The sequence below is a fragment of the Ipomoea triloba genome, chromosome 4 (assembly GCF_003576645.1).
Source record: "Ipomoea triloba cultivar NCNSP0323 chromosome 4, ASM357664v1".
NCBI lineage: Eukaryota > Viridiplantae > Streptophyta > Magnoliopsida > Solanales > Convolvulaceae > Ipomoea > Ipomoea triloba.
In genome coordinates, this window is record NC_044919.1 from 25,785,035 (window position 1) to 25,797,981 (window position 12,947).

General features: G+C 36.3%; 1 protein-coding gene across 3 annotated transcripts; it reads left to right on the forward strand.

Annotated features, from left to right (window-relative positions):
* The first annotated feature begins 1,789 nt into the window (after window positions 1-1,789).
* On the forward strand, window positions 1,790-11,313 carry LOC116016867 (probable alkaline/neutral invertase D). 3 transcript variants are annotated; one of them, XM_031257305.1, is made up of 5 exons: window positions 1,790-1,988; window positions 2,706-3,123; window positions 3,453-3,884; window positions 10,053-10,614; window positions 10,796-11,313. In XM_031257305.1, the coding sequence occupies exons 2-5, from the start codon at window positions 2,731-2,733 to the stop codon at window positions 11,089-11,091; spliced, it is 1,683 nt and encodes a 560-aa protein (XP_031113165.1). In that variant the 5' UTR covers window positions 1,790-1,988; window positions 2,706-2,730; the 3' UTR covers window positions 11,092-11,313. The 3 variants fall into 3 exon arrangements, with proteins under 3 accessions (XP_031113165.1, XP_031113163.1, XP_031113164.1); XM_031257303.1 differs by having other exon boundaries at window positions 1,791-1,946; XM_031257304.1 differs by having other exon boundaries at window positions 1,791-1,946; window positions 2,711-3,123.
* Window positions 11,314-12,947: the final 1,634 nt, after the last annotated feature.

Sequence of the window (12,947 nt, forward strand, 5' to 3'; positions counted from 1 at the left end):
GGGGTGGGGGGGTGGTGTGGCAGGGGCCGCCTAGCCCACGGGCTAGGGCAGGGCAGTCTAGACAAGTAAAATCTAGGCCTGCTAAAGAGCATGCTTTTTTTACCAGCTCCGCCCAGGCTCGCGAGCTGGCGGGCTTTGGCCTGTCCTGCATCGCCAGCCCGTATTGACAACTTTATTTGAGAAGTCGCACTTTTTTAATTTGACATTTTGGCATTCACAACATGCAATGGTAAGAGATGGAGAAGTGGTGAGTCACAACTATTTGTAAATGTTCATCACTTATTGATCTTTTTCTTTAATTTTTATAGGCTAAAGTGTCATCTAGCACCATGAACTATATCCAATTATTCATGCCGCACCCTGAACTTTCATATCGTATATATCGAGCCGCAAATCAAAATAAAAAATTCACCTAGAACTTTTAGCAGGTTTTCCGGTCTTCCTGCTGACATGGCGCAGGTTTCCAATTGATGTGGCATTTCTTTTAACCTTATGTTGTCCATGTAAGCATTTACATATTAAAAATAATTTTTTTTAAAAATAAAAAATACAAACAAATAAAATTAGCATTTCTATAAATTTGGAAAATTGAAAAAATACTAAATAATAAATTAGTTTAAAAATATAAATTCTGGAAAAAAAATTGAAACATTCGAATTGCAAAATTGAAAAGTATACATTATGAAAATAAAGAGAAGAAAATTTTGGTTATTTTAATATAATAATTTTGTTTTTTTTTTAAATTTTAAATATGTAAACGCTTACATGGACAACATAAGGTTAAGAGAAATGCCACATCAGACGCCATGTCAGCAGGAAGATAGGGAAACCTGCTAAAAGTTCTATGCGATTTTTTTTTGTTTTTGGTTTGTGGCTCGATATATACGATATGAAAGTTCAGAGTGCGGCATGAATAATGAGATATAGTTCATGGTGCTAGATGACACTTTTCCAATTTTTATATGAATTTTAATATTTATGATATATGAGTATATTTTTGGTTGGTGGCGGCCCACCTAACCCACGGGTCAAGACAAAATAGGATTGTTCAATATTCTCTTACCTTGCTTCGATGGCAAGTTAGCCCACCTCGTTTGCTAAATGGTAGGTTTGGGCGGCCACCTACTTTAAAAATACTATTTCAAAATAAACCCCAAAATCTTCACCTAATTAATATATTTTTCTTTTATTTTAAAAGGATTCCACCAGCCAACGACTTAACAATTATTATAGCTCATTTATCAAGAATGTAGAAAATTAAAATGGGAGAGTAATAATTTTTTTCATGTAATTAATATGAGATACGGTGTACTATTAAATGTTATGCAATAGTTAATATTTTGATAATCTAATATTAAAAATATAATAAAAATACTCCCTCCGTCTTATTTTATGTGACCGGTTAATGAAGTTTGACTGAAATTTTTTTAATTCAATTTTTCATAATATTAAGTTTAGTAAGTATACAAAATTTATATATTTAGAGGCTACACTAAAAGTAGTATTAAACACAAAAAAAAAAAAATAAGTGAAAACTATTAAAGAAAATAAATAGAAGAAAAAATTAATTTAATCAATGAATAAAAATGGAACAGAGAGTAATTATTAAGAAATACAGAGTATTTATTTTCAAAAAAAAAAAAAGAAAAAGAAATACAGAGCATTTAAAAGAAAAGAAATTGGATTTGATTTGACCAAATGGTCCACTACCTTTATTGAATATTGACTAATTGGCTCCATTTGCCTCATTTTCATTCATTCTCCTTCCCTAAGCATCACTTTTTCACTGTATAAATAATGCCTCCTCAAATCCCGTTCTTTTTTTCCCCTTCTTCCCCCTTTTCATACCCCCCCTTTTCCTCTCCTGTTTACCCGGAGATCTCGCCGGACTCCGACAGCCATTGCCGCCGGAAAACCTACACATTCTCTCACTAGCTCCCAACAAGGCAAGACTCTCTCTGTTTCTTTCCAAAGCTATTTTAGATCTGGTTTGCCTTCTTTCTCAGTATTTTTCTTCCAATTACCTTTGTTTTTTGCCATATGCGATCCATTTCCCTTGGATCTCGAAGTATTTTTGTTCTGGGTTTATAATGTTGTTTGTTTTGAAACAGTACTAGCTTCCCAGCTTCAAAGATTTTATCTTTTCTTCCCCTTTCATTTTCTGTAATTATTTGGAAACCATTTTTTATTATTTCCCGAGTCTAAGTATTCAGAATTTGACTTCCTCAAATTATTGATTTAGTAAATGTTACTATTATATTTGATTTTGCTGAGTTTCAAATCATTCGAATAGTATAATGAAAAGTTTACTGTAGATAAGATTATTAATTTATTATAATTGTGGGGTTCATACTAATTACTATTTCTTTGTTATTGGTGTTATACGTCTGAATGTGTGGATAAAACCATAAAGATTGAAACTTTCAGTATTGGCTGATGTCATTTGATTTAGTCTCTGTCTTCCCCATTTTAACTTTGGGCCACAATGCATTACCAATTTGTGTATCTCGCAATTACCATATATGGTTAAGCCTCCTTTTAACAGTATAGTATATACGGTGACAAATATTAGTTCTCAGAAAAGAGAAGCATATTTGTATTCTCAGATATTACTTCAACTTGGAATTTGTATTTCTGTACAGCAAATATGTAAAGAGGATTACTTTATTTATTTATTTATTATTATTTTTTTAATGATATCACAGAGCAGATTTGAGTTGAAGGGTAAAGATGAATATAGATGGTCATGGTGTTAAAGATTCTGGACTGAAGAATCTGAACCCCCAGTGCTCCATCTCAGAGGCTGATGACTTTGATCTCTCAAAGCTTCTTGATAAGCCTAGGCTGAATATAGAGAGGAAGAGATCCTTTGATGAAAGGTCACTGAGTGAGTTGTCCATTGGACTTGCTAGAGGTTTGGATAGTTATGAACCTGCTTACTCGCCTGGATGCTCAGTGTTGGACACACCGAATTCATGGAGCCGTAACTCTTTTGAGCCCCATCCGATAGTCGCTGAGGCCTGGGATGCTCTCCGCCGGTCAATTGTTCTTTACAGAGGCCAACCTGTTGGGACAATTGCTGCTGTTGACCATGCCTCAGAAGAGGTCCTAAATTATGATCAGGTTTGTCCATGTATATGTTTTTGACTTTTGGTGATTTGATGTTGAAATCTGCTGATCTACATGGTATTCCTATTCCTGTAACATAATATAATTGGGTCATACTTTTTGTAAAGGTACTGAAAACCTATTTGTATTTGTGTCATATTGATGTGGAAACTGAGTATAATTGAATGAGGTAGAGTGGCTTCTAAATTAAAACTTGTGTTCAGATTTAAGAGGCTGCTAAAATCTAGGCAATTGTGATACTGAAATTGTGGCTTAGATGGCCTTTGTTCCATACTCCCATAATCTATTATTCTATTTCTTTGCTAAAATCATAACTTTTGTAGGTTTTTGTTCGAGACTTTGTACCTAGTGCTCTGGCCTTTCTAATGAATGGCGAGCCAGAGATAGTAAAAAATTTCCTGTTGAAGACACTTCAACTTCAAGGATCTGAAAAAAGAATAGATAGATTCAAGCTGGGGGAAGGGGTTATGCCAGCTAGTTTTAAAGTCCGTCATGATCCAGTTCGTAAGACAGATACAGTAATAGCAGATTTTGGTGAGAGTGCAATTGGAAGAGTAGCTCCAGTTGACTCTGGATTTTGGTGGATTATTCTTCTTCGTGCGTATACAAAATCTACTGGTGACATGACTCTTGCTGAAACACCAGAGTGCCAAAAGGGGATGAGGCTGATATTGACTCTGTGTTTGTCAGAAGGATTTGATACATTTCCTACTTTGCTGTGTGCTGATGGATGCTCGATGGTTGATAGAAGAATGGTACGTGAATATGCTATCATGTCATATATTATCTTCATGCATCATTCAGTGTTTGTTATAGCTGTATTTAATTTATCGATATTTATTTTATTGGAGTTCGTTTCCTGGTATCTGGGGAGTTGGATTTCCCATGCAGTTCTTGCCCAATCCTTCTAGCTGAAAATGAATGTTATTGATATCTGTCTTGACCATCAAAGTAAATGTCATATGTGGTAGACTTGTTATAAATCCGTATAAATAAACTTTATTTGTAGATGATCTATAAACAAAAAATTCTGCATTTTAGTAGCTCTTTCATTCTACAGAAATTGACATTATCTATGAAGGAGTAAAGAGGCAGGGTACTGAGTTGGTGGTAAGTAAAGCTGGGAAATTGATGTGTGATAGGAAATCAGTGCAGGAAAATCAGGAGATTGATTGATTCTAAAATATCTTTGATTGATTGTTATTTGAATTTGATTTATTTCCTTTACAAATATCTACACTTCAATTTCTTTCCGAATTTTAATGTGGTTTTAATTGTTTGAATTAATTTATGAAATTATATTTTTGTAATTCAAAAATTATTTTATTTCTTTATTTAAATTTATTTAGATTTAAAATCGAAATTTGAAATTATAATTATAAGTTTGAAATTAAAATTATAGTAAAGTGAATTAAGTAATAGATGATGTAGAGGAGTAGGGCCCACAAAATGAGGAGAAAAGGGAAGAAGGATTGGAGAGAAAATAAGGGAGGAGATTAGATGGTGATGTGGAAGAGTTATACCACAAAATGGGGAGAATAGGGGAGAAGTGTTGTGGATGCCCTAATGTTTTACAAAACCTGTGTAATCGTCCTATTTATCTATACTAATAAATTATAGTAGAATTAAGTAAGAATCAAGGAGAAGGATAACTCCCAAAAGTTGCAAGTTGTTTTCCCTATTCTTCTTTCACCCAATCGCACAAAATAGGCAAACCACCTTTTGCTTCCAATGATCTCTATCAATCATTAACGTGAGCTTTGCCCGTGAACATAACATTTGCGTTCTGTTGTTGGGCATCGACATGGGCGATATCAAAATCTTGCAAGTAGAAGTTTGGGTTCTTCAAACTTCTATACAATCTATACAAACATCCTTCCAAAAAATGGAGATCATACCAAACTTGGTCCAAACTCTTTCCAACACAGTTGACAACCTTGGCAAATTGATGGAATCACTATTAGCCAAACAAAGTAGATATCGTCGCCTTCGGAGAAATCTACCATCATTTTACCACTTACTCTACTAGCCGCACCCATTTCCTCACATCCACGCCAGCAAGATACTACACCACAAACCCACTACACTAAGTGGGAATTCTCAAATTTTCCGGGTAAAGAGGACACATTGGTTTGGCTACATTGTTTAACTTTGTTTCGCTAACACACATATGCTGGAGGAAGAGAAAGTAGGTACAATTGTCTACGGCATGACTAAGACAACCTAGTTTTGGTACACAAAACAGGATCAAGATGGCTAATGCTTTATTTGGCAAACCTTCAAAGATTGTGTACACTTTGTTTTAGGCCACCTTGAAGCTTTAACCCTCATGGGGAATTGGCAAAACTAAAACAAAGCAACAGGCACTTTGAGGAATACATTGACAATTTCCAAATGATGTTGGTGAGGACTGACTATGTCTGATATAACCAACGGATTGGTTTATTTACAACAGGCTTAGCTAAAATTCTCTAGATCAATGTTGAAAGATGCAAACTCACATGCTTAGATGAAGCAATAGCTTGTGACTACACTCGCACAGAACATAGTTGTTGGGCAATTTGGCACCACGACACCACTCTCCAATGGACTAGTATTCGTCTAGTAATATTATTGTGGTAAAGCAACTACCACCTTTCAAGCCCACACGCATTAAGCATTTCTCACCTGGCGAAATGTTGGAACAAGAAAATGTGCAAATGTTATAATCATGATGATCCATGGGTGAATGGTCGTTGCAAATAATTATACATGCTAGGTTTTGATGAAGAAATGGATGGGGTGCAAATTGAACCTACAGTGCCAAAGTAAACCATTCCCAAATGTTGTAATTTCAAGCTTGATATCTTGGAGGCGAGTGATGAGGTGAGACAAGAAGTCACTCAAGTTAATGTAAGAAAACAAGGAGATGATTGATCCAAAACAATCTTTGATTGATTGCTATTTGAATTTGATTTATTTCCTTTACAAATGTCTAATAAGTTTGGTAAGGAGCCTTGATGATTCTCCATTCCTTTCTACGTTTTACTAAATCTATGTAATCCTCCTATATAAAGGGATTTCTATGCTAATAAATGTATAGCAAAAATTAAGAATCAAGGAAAAGGATAATTTCCAACATTCTAAGTTATATTTCTCGTTCAACCTCCTCTTCCCTCCTCCTTCTTCCTCTTTTTCAATTGCACAAAACAGGCAAACCACTCTCACTTCCAATGATCTACATCGCCCGTTGATGCGTGCTTTTGCCTATGAACATAGCAAAAACTAAGTTGCAAAATAACATAAACAAATCAAGGAATACCTAAAACGGTTTCCTCCCACAAGTTTTGCAACTTGCCTCCTCAATAGTTAGCGGATTATTTCACTAATTTCTTGAAGCTCCATTTACAAACTATTACCAAGTACTAAGTAAATCATCAATCAAAGATTATTTAATTATCCCATCCCCGGATTAATGCTCATTCTAGATGTAAATCGTGCAACTTGATTATTTTTGTCCATTCCCATTTTCTTTCCTTATGTAGTTTTGGCCTTTATGGGAGTAAATACTATCTTGGGTTCTCATCCATGTGGTCCTTGCTTTCTCAGAGTATATGATTATATTCGCTAGCAAACTAGCATTGTCACAAGGCTAGAGGTGGGAGGCATGTGTAGGTCACCGAGTTCAATTCCTAATGTGTGGATGTCGGGCGAATCATCCTCATGATATGATCACGGGTTAGGCCAAGCGTTACAAGCCTATGCGTCATTGAGGAAGTAGATGCCAAAGCTTTGTTTCTACCTATGGTGGCGACAAAGATGGTTAGGGAATAAGAAATGAGAGTTGGAGGAAGAAACTTCCTTGAATAATTTTATTCAATTCCAACTTGTCTTCCAATTACATATTGTTGTCCTATTTAAAGGGGCTACCTTGTAATTTGCTAAGGAAAGAAAGGCATTCGCCAAATATAAAGACATTCTCAATAATGCTATTTGCAATAAAATAGTAAACTAAATAAAATCAGATTGCTTAAATTGAGAGCATGGCATGCATCACCTCCTTGTTGTCCACCATGATCAAAAGTCCTCAAGGATTTATTGGGCAATCATGAATGGGGTTGTATGGTTTGAACAAAAACTAGAGACCTTTTGTGCCCATCTCAAGGTATTCGTGATGAGAATATTGCTAGGCACCTTTGTTGGAACTTGCCGTCCCAGAGTTGCGTTGAAGAAGAGCGGAAAACCATGTTTGGCCTGATAGGTCATAGATTCATACATTTTCCCCCATTGTTTGTCAATTTGTGAAGTGTTTTGGTGCAAATTTATGTTGGCGTAGTTCGTGGTGGAGTAGGAGTAGGTTGAGATGCGTTTTGTATTTTAAGTGACTGGCCCAGGAACCTAGTTGAGCTCATTCCCGGTTGACCACCTTTTAGTCGTGTTGTCTACCATTTGCTTTTCTAGATGGCAACTATGATGAACAAACTCCAATTCCCGTTCCACAAAGTGGGCCACTTTCATTGCAATCCTAAGGTACAACACATCGTTTGGTTGAAGGCACACACAAATTTCCTCTTTGAGCCCATTGAGAAATAGCCCAGTTGGACATTGGGGCGAGGTCTAGAATTTATGGAGTTCTTCCCAAAAAGCCTATTCCCAATTGACCACTTCTTAGTTGTGTTGTCTACCATCTACTTTCCTAGATGGCAACTATGATGAACAAACTCCAATTCTTGTTCCACAAAGTGGGCCATTTTCATGGCACAATCCTAAGGGACAACACATTGTTTGGTCGAAGGCACACATGGATTTCCTCTTTGAGCCCATTGAGAAATAAGCCCAACTGGACATTGGGGCGGGGTCTAGAATCTATGCAGTTCTTCCCCGAAAGTAATTAACATATTCAACCACAATACCCACTTGTTGAAGAATCACAAGTAGTTCAATCAAGGATGCGGAGACATCGCTACTAAATTGATCCAAGAGTTTTGCCTTGAATTGGCACCAAGTCAGGTGTGACATTTGTTGCCGCAACCAATGGAGCTAGTGTGTCGTGCCTTCCATGTTGACAAAGGCCATGGCTACCTTCAAGTCCTCTCATGTACCATGTATGGTAAAGTATTGCTCCGCTTGTGCAAGCCATCCAATTAGGTTCATCCTACCAAAATTGGGGATTCCAAAAAAAAAAAAATGGTTGTCACCTTGATAGCATCCCCAATAGGTGTGGTAGAAGAGGGTTTGGTCAGACTAGATTTTTCTAAATGTGAGTCATTAGCGGCAGCCATGCCGCTTGCCCTTTCTCGTGGAACAAAAGGGTGACTAGTTTGATTAGTTTGGATATGGCCTCTCCATGCTAGTAAACTGTTGTCCATGTGTATGCAGACTTGCAGAGTTCCTCCTAACTATTCTCCAAGGCTTCCCGGTTGTGACTCCATACATGTCATTCCTAGAATCAGGTCGGACCAAATTGATGGAGTAAAGAGGGAGGAACCCATTTGGTAAGTATATCTGGGAAATTGATTTGCAAAATAACAGAAACAAATCAAGGAATACCCAAAATGGTTTCCTCCAGCAAGTTCTGCAACTTGCCCCTCAGAAACTAGCTGATTATTTCACCAATATTTCAATGATCCACATTTATAAACTATTACCAAGTACTAAATAAGTAAATTATCAATCAAAGGTTACACACAAATTTAATTATTCCATCCTTGAATTGCTCATTCCAGATGCAATTCATGCAGCTTGATTATTTCCTTCCATTCCCATTTTCTGTCCTGTGGTGTTGGTCTTTGTCCAGGAGAATACTATCTTGTGCTCCTTGGTGTGTATCAATCTATGTGACTAATGAATTCAGAGCTCGTGCTTTGGTAGGAAATCCTGGATGTTCTGATGATTTAATAAACTCTTCAAGTAATTACAATAAATAAAAATCTCTACTTATGTGTGAGTACCTTCATTATGTTATATTGAGATGATTTATAAGGCTGATTTTATAAATGAATGTGTATTTTGTGCTTTTATGGAAATATAGAATCATCTGAAAATTTTTGAGGTTATAATTGGATTTAATATCTGTCAGTTGATTCCTTGGATGTAAAATTTCCAAGTTGAGGTTGTGGGGAAAGAAGTCTCAGTGTTTGTTGGTGACTTGGTATATGCTGTTATTGGCTATGTTTTCTAATAGTTGGAAAGAATTGTCCACTGGACTCCGCACTTGAGGATTCTAATATTATGGGGTCTGTAAATCCAAATTAACGGATGAGTACTGGGATTCTGTTACACACCCCGAAGCTAATCTGTTACTCATGTTTACTTGTTAAATCTTTGGAGTTAACTGATGAGAGGAAATTCTGGAGCTACAGCATTGGTCAGTTTACCAACGAGTTTCAATGGAAGCAATGCGTGATTAGGAAACTACACTGACTTTGAATGGCCTAGCCCTTAAGACTTCATGTTTTTGTTTAAATTCCAGTATTCCACTAGCCTTTCTCTATGCTGATCACTGTTACGTAGTTATACTAAAGGATTATTAATTAGAGACCTTTTGGCTTCTTTTTTTTTTTTTTTTGCAGAATTAGCCAATGACTAGTACTATGTTGGTTTAGTTCCTGACAAAAACAAACAATATTCTTTTGCTCTTCTATTTGGATAGCATATGGTTTATGTTTCTCAGTCCTGAAGGGGGGCAAAAATATTTTTTATTTGCATAGTAAATTATTAATTTTTGTTGGGAACTTAAGAGTTACATATACAATATAGCGATTAGCATTTAATAACTTAAGTAAATGCAATTAGAAATATTCTTATTAATTCTCACAGTTCTCTGAATCTTTTTTGGTTTTTTTGGTAAGTAAGAAGATTAGAATTACATATTTCTTATTTTTATCTCTTTTTCATGGTCACATTTTGGAGTCTAAAGGATGTTCCTTTTGTTGTTATTTCAGGGAATCTATGGTTATCCTATTGAAATTCAAGCACTATTCTTCATGGCGTTGAGGTCTGCATTGGGAATGTTAAAGCAAGACGATGCTGAAGGGAAGGAATGTATTGAGAGAATAGTAAAACGTCTTCATGCCTTGAGTTACCACATGAGAAGTTACTTCTGGCTTGACTTCCAACAGCTAAATGACATTTATCGTTACAAAACTGAAGAATATTCTCATACTGCAGTAAATAAGTTTAACGTCATTCCTGATTCAATCCCAGACTGGGTATTTGATTTTATGCCTACGCGTGGTGGTTACTTCGTAGGCAATGTTAGTCCCGCAATGATGGATTTTAGATGGTTTGCTTTGGGTAATTGCGTTGCCATCTTATCTTCTCTTGCCACTCCGGAGCAAGCTTCTGCTGTTATGGATCTTATCGAAGCACGTTGGGAGGAGCTGGTCGGAGACATGCCTTTGAAAATAACTTATCCCGCACTGGAAAATCATGAATGGAGAATCGTGACTGGCTGTGATCCGAAAAATACCAGATGGAGTTATCACAACGGAGGGTCCTGGCCAGGTTCTTCTATATTTCTTTACGTGTCGTTTTTAATATATTTTTACTTGTTGCCCCCTTGCTATCTGAAAAATCTTGGCAGCTCACAAGCATTTCCAAAGATGTTAAAACCCGTTTAACGTTGTGAACTAGATACTCGAAACCTTTATTATCTAACTAACGCTACATGCTCTTCCTGGTCTAGTGCTCTTGTGGTTGCTTGTGGCCGCGTGCATCAAGACAGGGCGGCCGCAGATTGCAAGGCGAGCTATCGATCTCGCCGAAAGCCGGCTGCTCAAGGATAGCTGGCCGGAATACTATGACGGGAAACTCGGAAGGTTTATTGGGAAGCAGGCTCGCAAGTATCAGACATGGTCGATTGCTGGATATCTGGTCGCGAAAATGCTGCTGGAGGATCCTTCGCACCTCGGGATGATCTCGCTGGAAGAGGACAAGCAAATGCAGCCCGTGCTCAAGCGATCGTCTTCGTGGACTTGCTGATGCGCCCCCGTGCCGATAGTAACACCTAGTGATGAGGAAATACTAATGCTGATTGATTACATCTCTCTCTGGTCTGGTTTAAATGCAAAGACATTTTGCTTATAATTTCTGTTTGTTTAAGACCTTTGTTATGTAGATTTTATGTGGATGGTGTCTAATTTTATGGAATTTTGCATTTTATAGGAAGCCAGAAATAAATAAAAGATGAGTAAGTAGATCATATCTGCTGCACTTACTGCCTCCCTACTGAAGATTCAATGTAGGATTGATTTATGGGGAGAAATGTTTCTGCTAAAATAACTTTTGCTCTCTAAAACTGTTTTACTTCTTCCCCTTCTTTAAAATCTTTTTGGAACTACAATCTAACATATTCATAATATCTGCTCAACCTTCTTTCAAACCTTTTAAGAAAATGGTAGGTATACTATTGACGGAATATCATACTACATATTTTAAGATTGATAAAAATAGGGAAAATTACATTTTCTGTCCATAAGTTATATAGTAATTGTATGATTCACCCTTGTTGATCGTGTTCACTTTTCGTTCTCACGTTATAATTGACATTCATTGAATATTTAGTGATCCCATTAATTAAATGCTTAAAAATATGATGTGTGATGTTTTGAGTGTTTAGGACAGCAATCAACCCAATCTTTGTTCACTTTCCATCTTAGTTGGAGATGGTAGTTATTACATAGATATATTAGTGCATACTTTTGGCCTAAAATTGAAGACATGAACAAGAGTGATTTTCTATTTATATTTCCTTCAACTAGGAGTAGGCATTTGGTTCAAACATTGAAATTGAAATACTAATTAGAATCAAATACTTAGTAATTGTATTGAGTTTGAGTAAAACTGTAGAAGAAGACTCTTTGTTTAATTGTAAATATGAATTGAAATTAAAATAAATAACTAATTGATTAATTAATTAATATAAAATTCATACACACACATGGGTAATATATCAAAGCTACATGTTGAATACATAGACAACGATTTATTTTTTTTTCGTATTTTTTATTCCATTATTCAAAAGTAAGGAGTCGATAAGAACCAATATGGTGCATTAAAAAAACATAGATCTATGCATGAAATTAATTGGACGAATTAAAAATGCGTGTACGCATATGGAGCATTATGTTATGTGCATATTAAGCATGTGTTGTATGCAATATATGAACATGCTTAATATGCACACATCATAATGTTCCATATGCACATGCGTGTTTTTAATTCCCCAAATTAATCTCATTCAAAGATCTACTTTTTAATGCACCTGATTGGGTATTTGTGTGTGTTGGATCAAATGTGGACAGAGCTTCCCGTGCAGTACGGATTTGCATCACCAGGTATGCCGTATGCATGAATGTACCACTACGTGTTTAGAGATGTACCGGAGTGAAATGTAGAAATGCACCAAGCCACACCTTGGTGCATTTCATAAAACTTTAGGTTGAACTAGGGACAGTAGGAAATACAAAAATTTAAGTTATTCTTGAGAATTTAGTAATAGTTTGATATTGGGGGACCTGAAATCTGGAATAGCTCCTCTTTGCAAGGGAATAGCTCGGTCTTGGGAACAATATTCCCAGGAAAAAATACATTTAACAAACAATGGAAGAATATGCCTGTTATAGGGAATGTCATTCTATTCCAGACTATTCCGCAAGCCAAACGATGATTTATGATTACTAATATCCCTCAATTAATCTCTTTCATAGTTCTACTTTTTAATGTACCTGGTTGGGTATGTGTGTGTGTGTGTGTGTGTGTGTGTTAGATCAAATGCGGACAGAGCTTCCCGTGCAGTGCAGATCTGCATCACCAGGTATGTCGTATGCATGAATGTA

Excerpts from the sequence above, each read along its gene's own strand:
- LOC116016867 (XM_031257305.1), top strand. The coding sequence starts at position 2,731 with ATGAATATAGATGGTCATGGTGTTAAAGATTCTGGACTGAAGAATCTG. Across the intron at positions 3,124-3,452 it reads AGGTCCTAAATTATGATCAG|GTTTTTGTTCGAGACTTTGT; the intron begins GTTTGTCCATGT and ends TAACTTTTGTAG. Across the intron at positions 3,885-10,052 it reads CGATGGTTGATAGAAGAATG|GGAATCTATGGTTATCCTAT; the intron begins GTACGTGAATAT and ends TTGTTATTTCAG.